General features: G+C 40.0%; 1 protein-coding gene across 3 annotated transcripts in view; it reads left to right on the top strand.

The window, feature by feature from the left end:
* The first annotated feature begins 1,333 nt into the window (after window positions 1–1,333).
* The window catches only part of ppox (protoporphyrinogen oxidase), a 22,015-nt gene continuing 13,470 nt past the window's right edge, over window positions 1,334–9,878 (top strand). Inside the window, exons 1-6 of one of the 3 annotated variants that reach the window (XM_037980461.1) lie at window positions 1,334–1,507; window positions 3,439–3,600; window positions 4,617–4,751; window positions 4,842–4,957; window positions 7,652–7,784; window positions 8,939–9,083. In XM_037980461.1, coding sequence (XP_037836389.1) covers window positions 3,517–3,600; window positions 4,617–4,751; window positions 4,842–4,957; window positions 7,652–7,784; window positions 8,939–9,083 — 613 coding nt within the window. In that variant the 5' untranslated portion in view covers window positions 1,334–1,507; window positions 3,439–3,516. The remainder of the gene's footprint in view (window positions 1,508–3,438; window positions 3,601–4,616; window positions 4,752–4,841; window positions 4,958–7,651; window positions 7,785–8,938; window positions 9,084–9,878) is intronic. The other 2 variants (XM_037980460.1, XM_037980462.1) reach the window with 2 other exon arrangements.

The following is a 9,878-nucleotide window of genomic DNA, read 5'->3' as shown; positions in this document are numbered from 1 at the left end:
AGTGGAATGGATCGGATAACAAAGTTTGTAGGGAAAACATGGACTGGATGTCATGTGGTGAGGGAGTACTCTATATGAACAAGTGGAATGGATTTGATAACGACGCACCAAAGAGGATCTCTACCTTACACTGTAAAGAAAAAGAAAACTGACATATTTATGATCATATATTTGAGTTAATATCAAATTTTATTTTATTTGTATAGCACATTTCAGCAGCAAGGCATAATAATGAAATAATATATGGTTATTTATTTAAACTCATATTCTGGCCATATTAGGTTTAATTTTTGTAAAAAAAATATATATATATATTTAGGGGGGCTAAATAAAACAGGCCTAGTGACGCCACTGCTCTGAGATGATAAGAAATGAAACTGCTGATGAACTATCAAAGCTAAGCATGAAACAAATGAAACAAATGTTGAAAAAAGAATTTGGGAAAGTTGAATGCCAAAGTAAAATGAAGAAAAGTATAGAACAACAATGGAAAGAACCATGGGGAAAAGAAAAGCAGGGCAGACATTACTACAGTGTACAACCTTCAGTCAAGAAAACCATAAAATATTCTGGAAAACACAAAGATATGGTAAAGTTAACTAGGTTAGGAATGGGTCATTGTGGTTTAAATCAATCAGCTGCCTTATGTGAGTACGGTTTACCAGGGACAGTTCAGCATATTTTAGTAGCATGTGGAAATTACACACCAGAAAAAACAATTTATTCAGGAAATTGTCAAATGTGGGATTTGCTGTTTACTGTAACATTTGATTGCACAAGCGCTTCTTCAGTTCTTAAACGAATCAAAACTGTTTTAACATCAACTTTAAGAAGTTTACTTTTACATTTCACCTGTGGAGGGCAGTAATGCACCATGAAGTGTCTACACTGCGCATATTAAAGAAGAAAGAAGACTAAGAAGAAATTCTGCTCAGAGGCTGGATTATAATACAATACATTTTAATAATAAGTCTATTTATCAACATTTCAACGTTAGCCTCTTAACTAAACCAATTTTCTGAGTGGTTCCGTCGTAAATGAGCTGTTTAATATTATCTGCTTCAGCTTTGTCCAGCAGCGGTAGCTGTAGATATAGTTGATTTATTTAGAAATAATTCGGAAAATAAAAATTTTCAAATAATATTTCGTTATCTTAAATTAACACAATTATTTAATAGAATTTAGTTTTGAGCGTCATTCTGGTCCACACTCCATACCAGTAGGTGGCGGTAATACACCAAATTCGTTGTTTGCCAACCGCCAATAAAAATTAAAAAAGAAGAAGAAGAAGAAGCAGCGGTAGCTGGAGCCACGCAGTCCACTTTTACTGCACAGGAGGGAAATGCCCAGGGATTTTATTTTGAACGTCATGAACAGGAAGTAACCACAGGACGTAGCCGGTGTGCGCATGCGCGAACTAAGGGGTCTGTCAGCGCCTCGAACGTTGTAAAAAAATAAGTGGAGTTTGAATTCAACGTCTCTTCTTCAACCGTCTGCTCTCAGACAGGTAGAAACATCGTTCTTTATGTTTTACTAATTAAAATGTGTTAGTCCTTTAGGAATTCAACATGAATCAGAGACACACCGAGGGGTTTTGGCTGATAAATGGATTTGGTGGAATCCCACACTGAAACAGGCACAGTGGGTCAAATTAAAAACTTCTATCTAAAAGATATTTCTGTTCTGAAGGTCTGCATTCTTTCCTTCAGCCTTCACTTAGACTTTGAACCTAATCAGGCAGACATGTGTTGGATTACATCTGCAGAAAGAAAAGCATGTTTTCAAACATTCCCACATGTCTGTCATTTTGTTTCTCCTGATAGTCAGAGCACAGCACAGCTACAGCCTGCCGGAATTTAGTTTATACTTTATTTTTTTCTCTTCTAATTTTAAAGGAAAATGTTTGCAGCCGTTTTCAAGCTGTTTTGGATAGGCTGTTGTTAAAAATCAGTATAAAAATGATTAAATAGGACGACATGATAAGTAAGTTTATTTTGAAAATGACCAATAAATAGGATGTAACGAGAAAAGTTAATTTTTTATGAATGTTTTGACAAAAATATCTGGAAAGACATTCAGTTTTATTTTTTTTTTCAAGAAAATATTGAAAAGAAAAAGATCAGATTAATTTTGTCCCCTTGGGAAGCATCAGCACATTCTCTCTTCTACATTTATACTGACGTCTTCAGGCCACTGCTTATAGCACGACACAAAAAACGACCAGACTATCTGAATCTTTTATTCCTTCTGCCATTAACCTGCTTCACCTTTAGGGCTGCATGCAGCTCTGAGTTATTCCTGCAGCTTCATTGTGGTGGTTTAATCATGGTTCTCATCCCTGGTGGTTTGCTGTTGTTCTGCAGATCTGTGTTTAATGCTTTGTGTACCTGTGTTTGTGTGGGGCGGCAGTGGCTACAATGTAGCTTACCACCATCAGTGTGTGAATGTGTGGATGAATGGGTGAATGATTGTAGTGTAGAGTGCTTTGGGGTCCTTGGACTAGATAAAGCGCTATATAAGTGCAAGCCATTACCATTACCATTGCCATGCCAAACTTAATTGCCTCTTGGGATAAGTTGTCTGAACTGAGTGGACAGCCGGAGTTTAAAGGTCACACAGCTTTAATGAGCTTGTATAGTTGAAGAACTGCTTTAAGGTCTGAAGGGACTCAGTAGAAACCAGATAAGTCACACCAATCACTTTTGAGAATTTGGAGCAAAACTTTTTTTCTTAAAAATAATGTTAAAAGCTTGTCTTGCTCTCATGAGCCCAGTATCCTGTCTCGTCTTGTGAGATCCGTACCCATCAACAAACAGCAACCTGATCTAGGAGTTCTTGTTGGTGTGAAAACAAGATCCTGTGTAGAAGTGATGGTTCTGATTAAGACAGGAGACAGACCAGGCTGGCTGGGTCCTGGTCTCTGATGGTCTGAGGCTTTGAAGCTGGGGAGAAGATACAGTAGACGCTTGGTTTTTAATATCTGCAGTGTAGCCTTACATCTTTTGTAAGATCTGGCTTTATTGTTTTTACTCAGTCATGGTGTATTGTTTGTGGCTGACACTTTATCATTAGGGACAGCATGTTCCAGGTGTTGCTCAGCTAGTTCTTTCAGTGTTGTACTGAGATGAATTGATCACCTGCTGCTGGCTGATGGATAAGGGCCACACCACTGAAACACAGCAGAGGAAGACTACATGTTTTTGAACATATTTCAATTTTTCTCGTTTATCTTTTCTTTCCAAAAATAAACTTGAAATAACAACATCTTGTAGCTTCTTTCAAATAAATTTAGGGCAGAATGCAAGCTGAGATAATTCTACCTTTGCTATTGGGGGAAAAGCCCTGAGATAGGACATGTGTGACTGCAGCCGGTCTTCTGTGTGCTGTGAGAAGACCGTTGTGTGATAAACAAACGGTTTCCCATATCGTGTCCAACAGGCCTGGTTGAAGCGCCACACCCTGCCACACCTGCTCTGTTCTGGTTTTATTGGATGTTGCTCCCCCTGAAGTTGGCCAATGAAAACAGTAGCAGTACTTGGAGGAGGGATTGGGGGTTTGGCTGCAACCTACTACTTGTGCAAGCACCCGCAGGTTACCAAGGTAACATTCTCACACACAATTTAATTATTTACTTCAATTTAGACATTTTCTACCAGTGGGGAACCGTGACTATAAAAGCAGGGCCTTGACCTCAGATAAAATGTGGTCACACCATCTATGCTTCTGACTACTTAAAATGTTGTTTTATATGCAACCCTGTGGACAAGGACACAAACTTCATGGTGCGTTCAAGAACAATTGATAAATGCAGTAACCTACACTTACTCTAAAGATAGATATGCCCTGCAGGAGATTTGAACCACTGATATTTTTCTGAAATAAATTTTCACAAACAGCGAGATTGACAGATGAATAGCAAGCAAAGACAAGGACAAAGCTGCGAGTATTTATGTTTATTATATTTTTAAAAATACCCCTGTTTTCATGCTGATCACATCAGTCTGTAAAAATACTGTCTGATAATAAACCGGTCTGTGGAACTAAAAAGGTTGGGGACCACTAATTTAAATGGTAAATGGCTTGCATTTGTATAGAGCTTTATCTAGTCCAAAGCGCTTCACACTACAATCATTCACCCATTCATCCACCCATTCACACACTGATGGTGGTAAGCTACACTGTAGCCACAGCTGCCCTGGGGCGGGCTGACAGAAGTGAGGCTGCCATCACACCGGCGCCACCGAGCCCTCTGACCACCACCAGTAGGCAAGGTGGGTGAAGTGTCTTATCCAAGGACACAATGGCTGAGACGGACAGAGCGGGTGCTCGAACCAGCAACCCTCCAGTTACAGGATAAACCCTTATCTCCTGAGCCACTGCCGCCCTTAAAGACTACTGAGACCAGATTTGGTCCTGGGCTGAATTTCTAAAACAGTGTAACCTTTTGTGAACTTATTGGCTGAATATTTCTGACCAGCTTTAACTACAAACTGTTATTGTGTGTTTAGTACAAACATTAAGACATTCGGTTTTTATGTTGTTTTTATTGTATTTACTTAAGGTTATGACTAAAGAGCAGTTTTTTTTTAGTGTAATCGATCAACTTGTTAAAACAGGTGATTGTTTTGGAGTCCACCAGTCGTTTTGGAGGTTGGCTGTGGTCTTCACGGAGGTCTGATGGGGCAGTATTTGAACATGGACCAAGGGGGATTCGACCTGTTGGACCAGTGGGACACAACACCCTCAATATGGTCAGTTCTACCAAAATAAATCAGCTGAATCATGGGGAGATTTTCTGTTCTCAACTCATTTACAAAGCAAGGTGTTACATGTGTTTGCAGGTGGAGGATCTGGGTCTTGAAGGGGAGATTTTGTCGGTTCCCAACAGCCATGATGCTTCCAAAAACAGATATCTGTATGTTGGAGGACAACTTTGCAAGATGCCTTCAGGAATAAGGTAAATGGGTTAGGAGAGAATGTTCTTCTTACATCACATACATTTAACCTTGAAAGAATGCATATCACACACCCCCCATCCCAGAGTTTTAACTAAGATAATCTTATTTTGAGAAATGAGAGTTGTAAGCCATTTTGGGCAACTTTGAAAATAATGTTATAAAAACACTCTCATGTGAATTTGCGAGATCTGTTAAGCATGTCTCTCAGCTATTACCACCCCAAATTTTAGCTTGATATCTGTGAAATTTACTGAATTATGGACATTTTTGTTTTGACTATTGTCAGTTCGCTGTGGTTTCCATCTTGAATTGGATTGACACCAAAAAAGAATCATTAGTAGATATACATCCATTGATCACTATCTGAGAGTTTCATTACAATTTGTTCAGGGGTTCATGAGATATTTTGTTAACAGACAAACAGGGTAGACTCCCAAAAGTTGATGCTAAAGTTTTAAGTAAAGATCTTGGGCAACAAGTAGCACTTGGAGTTTGTACCGTGAATGACTCTCAGCTACTACTGCACTAAATTTTAGCACAATATCTGTAAAATTGATTTATTGCTACTTTTTGTTTTCCAAGATCAGTTGCCTGTTGGCTTCAAAAGTTATTCAGTTGTAGATGTACATTTAATGATTATATCCTGCAAGTTTCATTAAAATGCTTTGAGCAGTTTATGAAATATGTGTGTTAGTGCTCAGAGTAAGTGCTTTAAGATCGGTCTCAGCTACAACTATGCCAAATTTTAGCTCGGTATTTGTAGAATTGACTAAATTAAAGCAATTCTTTAAGGTCAGTTGACTGTGCTAGCTGTCTTGAATTGAATTGGCACTAAAGTGATTAAATTGTAGCTGCACAGCCAATGATAAAAGTTGTTGTGTGTGTATTAAGGAATTACTGTAAAGACAAATGACATATGGAACACAGACAATTGCAAATAAATGTGAATAGACGCAATACTCACAAACATAAAAAAGCTAATTGGAAGCCCAAGCCAAAACAACAAAACGAGGTAGAAAGCCTCGAACCAGCCAAGCAGTTGATCGTCACATGAAGGCTGCCCACCTAAACCTATGAGTTCTAAAACTAAACTAAAACAATCAAAGAACTGAAAACAGGAATACCCATAACTCCCAAACCCAACTAATAATTAATGTAAACTCCATCTACCGCTTATCTGTGGTCAGGTCTCCGGGGCAGCAGGTCCAGGAGAGACACCCAGTCCTCCCTCTCCAGCTCCTCCTGGGGGATCCCAAGGTGTTCCCAGGCCAGAGAGGATATATAACCACTCCAGCGAGATCTGGGTCTGCCCAGTGAGACATGCCCGAAAAACCTTCAAAAGGAGGCATCTAGGAGACATTCTAATCAAATCCCTGAACCACCTCAATTGGTTCGTTTCAATGTGAAGGAGCATCTGCTCTACTCTGAGCTCCCCCAGGATGACAGAGCTCCTCATCTTATTTTAAGACCGAGCCCAGCCACCCTGTGAGGGAAGCTCATTTCAGCTGCTTGTATCCAGGATCTCATTCTTTCAATCATGATCCAAACCTCATGACCATAAATGAACCAGTAAATCGAGCCAACTCTTTCTTCACCACTCCTGATGGAAGCAACGCCCTCATTACTGTGGATGAGGCCCTGATCGGTCGATCCATCTCCCTCTCCGTCCTACCATCACTCGTGAACAAGACTGACAGATACTTGAACTCCTCCACGTGAGGCAGAGATTCACTCCCAAACCGTAGGGGGTATTCCACCCATATAATAATAGTTTAATGTAAACTATTATTAACAAAAATAATACAAGGCTAATGTCTGTTGTCGAAGGAGGGAACAAGGAAGGAGTCATCAGGCTAACCCCAGCAGCCTCCAACCCTCACCAATTTCTCTCTCTAGCAGGCGGAGCTTGTTGTTTTTGAAGTCTCTCCAGCCAATCAGCTCTGGAAACAGTGGACACGTTAATTAAACTAACATTCAAAAGAATGACACAGAACTTAAGAGTTTTTCGTCAGTAGTCAAATGCGTAGAGATCCTATGAGTGTTGGAAAAACATAAACAATCTAGAGAAATAATAATTTTCTGCTAAAATGCTAAATGATAAGTGGTGAATGACTGCTGAAATTTGTTGAAGAACCTGAAATGGAACTGATCAAGGTGAAAGAAGCATAACAGAAGCTAAATTAACCAAATAAAAGCTGACAAATTTCATCTGGCAAAATGTTTCAAAAAGTATAAAAGTTGCAAAAACATGCTGATCATTTTGATAACTTAAGGATTAAAAATACCTAAGTATTATGAAGTAGTTTGTCGGCCGAAACAACAACTAGAAGTAACTATAAACACAAAAATGATAGCATTCAAACAACAAACCAAAAACAGTTTCTAATTTCTGTTCCCTGAGATTGGTCATCTTTTAGCACAACAATGAGCACATTTTTAGAACTCAAACAGGACATTATTGAATAGAGGTTTTCTAAGACCATCATTTCTAAAAACATCATTCTTAACTGTTGCAAATAAATTGATAGAGGTAAAAAAAACAGGCTGTTTATTAGTAAACATCATCCCATTGAAATGTACTAAAATAGGATGTAAAAGTATTTTCTTTAAAAATTTATTTGAAAACAACTGTAACCCCTGGTATAATTGGTATTAATTGCTGCATTATTATCTGTCTTCATTTTTTTTATTAGTGGGATTTTTCAAACAGTCCCACCTTTTTCTCGCCCCCTCCTGTTCAACTTGGCTACTGAGATTCTGGTAAAGAAAGGAAAAGAAGAAGACGAGTCTATCCATTCCTTTGTTTCTAGGAGGCTTGGAAAGGAGGTAATGAGACCTTTTCTTACAGCAGATCATTCAGATTGTTCTTTTATAAGACTGAAATCAGTATTCTGAATAAAACAAAGTATTCCCATAATAGTTTTGCTTCATTAAACAGCAAATATGGCAACATTTTAGGTAATACCCATAGTCATTAGATTACAGTTTCAATAAATTCTCAGAGCCCTGCATCTTTCTAGGGTTCTGGCTCCAAAGAAAAGCTCCTGCCCTGGTGTTCTCAACCTAAAACCACAACAGATCATCTGCCAAAAGGTTATGGTTCTTGACCTAGTTCTGGTTCTATAACTATTGCCCCTTTTCCATTGGCTCTAAAGGTCCCGGCTCCACTCTACTCGGCTTGCTTTGCGAGCGTTTCCACGGGCCTTTTTCGAGGCCAGCCCCGGCAATTTTTAGCCTGGCTTCGAAGCAGTGTCCAACTGGGACGGCCCTGTTTTCGTGGGTTACGCAAGCTAGCTCCTGTTCACTCATTGGTCGTGGGTGTGGCCAGATTGAAGCGTAAGAAGAGCAAAGAAAACACCGATAGACAATTTTGGAACGGTAGTGAAGTAATTGGACTATAAACAACAGCGTTAGCTTACCCTGCAGAGTTTCTGCCGTCTGTCCCCCAGCTGAAGGCGCTGTAAAGCCTAAAATGTCCGGCGGATAACAGCTGTCCTACTCCGCGCAACAATCGCGGCATCCAGAGCTTTTCTTCCACTGCGCCTCTCTTCCTGAAGTCTCAGGAGAATCAAAAAACAGCAACAACACAGGGCCAACGTTGTCCATAGCTCTTCCGTTGTTTACACAAATGCGGTAGCGCACGGTGCGGCTTTGGACCCCGCCTCCCCCCTCCCACCAACACAAGGAGGCGTTCCTCTGCTACCGAGCAGACTGGCAGGTGGAAACTCATTGCATTGTTTACAGAGCCGAGCAGAGTAGAGTGGAGTGGAGCGGGGCTGCTCAAGTAGAGCCAATGGAAAAAGGGCATTAGTTGTGCCAAAATAACCCTCTTGTCTGGAACAAGCTGTGGTGGTTGGGATACAACCTGGGGCATTACCACTACCTCCTGGTCCTGTTAGCAGTGGGTTAATACCAGGTCCTGGAACCTCCTGGTCTTGTTATTATTGCCTTTTAGAATTTCTTTTTATTTTTATGTTTAGTTGGCAGACATAGCTGTGGACAGTCTGTGTCGTGGTGTGTTTGCTGGGGACAGCAGGAAGCTCAGTGTCCGCTCCTGTTTTCCTCCTTTCTACAAGGCAGAGCAGGAAAGAGGCTCCCTGACTCTGGGACTTCTGCTGGGCTCAGGTACACCTCTTACATGACCTCTTTTCGTTTCTTTATGGTTTTATTACCTTCATTTTGCTAGTTGCAATAAAGGTTTTTGTTGTAGAATGTGTTGTTCCACAAATAACATTTTTTATTAATTTCATTCTGCTAAATAGTATAACATTGCTTTATAATTGTATTGTGAACTTTTAAAGGTTAAAGGTGATTTCTGTAGAACATTATTATTTGCATTACTATAAATCCTTGAACTTTCTTCTAAGGTAGTAATGAAACACAGAAGTGGTTTTTTTTTCAAAATATTTTTGTTTTTGCTTGTTTATTTGTTTGTAGATAAACAGCAAAGTTTTTGTGTTCACTTTGTAACGCGTCTTTTGGAAACCTTTGTACCAGTTACTGACCAATAAGGTCACCTTGTTTTGTTTTTATTTTTTATACCCCATAAGTTGTATACAAAGCAAGATTTCCTGACTTTCAGCTATGCTGAGTTATGTTGAACACATCAAGGAAGCTGGGCTCGTTTTCAGTGAGAGTTGGACTCCGCCAAGGTTGCCCTTTGTCACTGATTCTGTTCATAACGTTTATGGACAGAATTTCTAGGTGCAGCCAAGGTGTTGATGGGATCCGTTTTGGTGGCCTTAAGATCGCATCTCTGCTTTTTGCAGATGATGTGGTCCTACTGGCTTCATCAGACCGTGATCTACAGCTTTCACTGGAGCGGTTCGCAGCCGAGTGTGAAACGGCCGGGATGAGGATCAGTGCCTCCAAATCCGAGGCCATGGTCTTGAGCCGGAAAAGGGTAGAGTGCCTTCTCCG

Source organism: Kryptolebias marmoratus, linkage group LG16, assembly GCF_001649575.2.
Source record: "Kryptolebias marmoratus isolate JLee-2015 linkage group LG16, ASM164957v2, whole genome shotgun sequence".
NCBI lineage: Eukaryota > Metazoa > Chordata > Actinopteri > Cyprinodontiformes > Rivulidae > Kryptolebias > Kryptolebias marmoratus.
The sequence above is the reverse complement of the archived record's forward strand: the minus strand, read 5'-3'. Positions and strand labels throughout refer to the sequence as shown.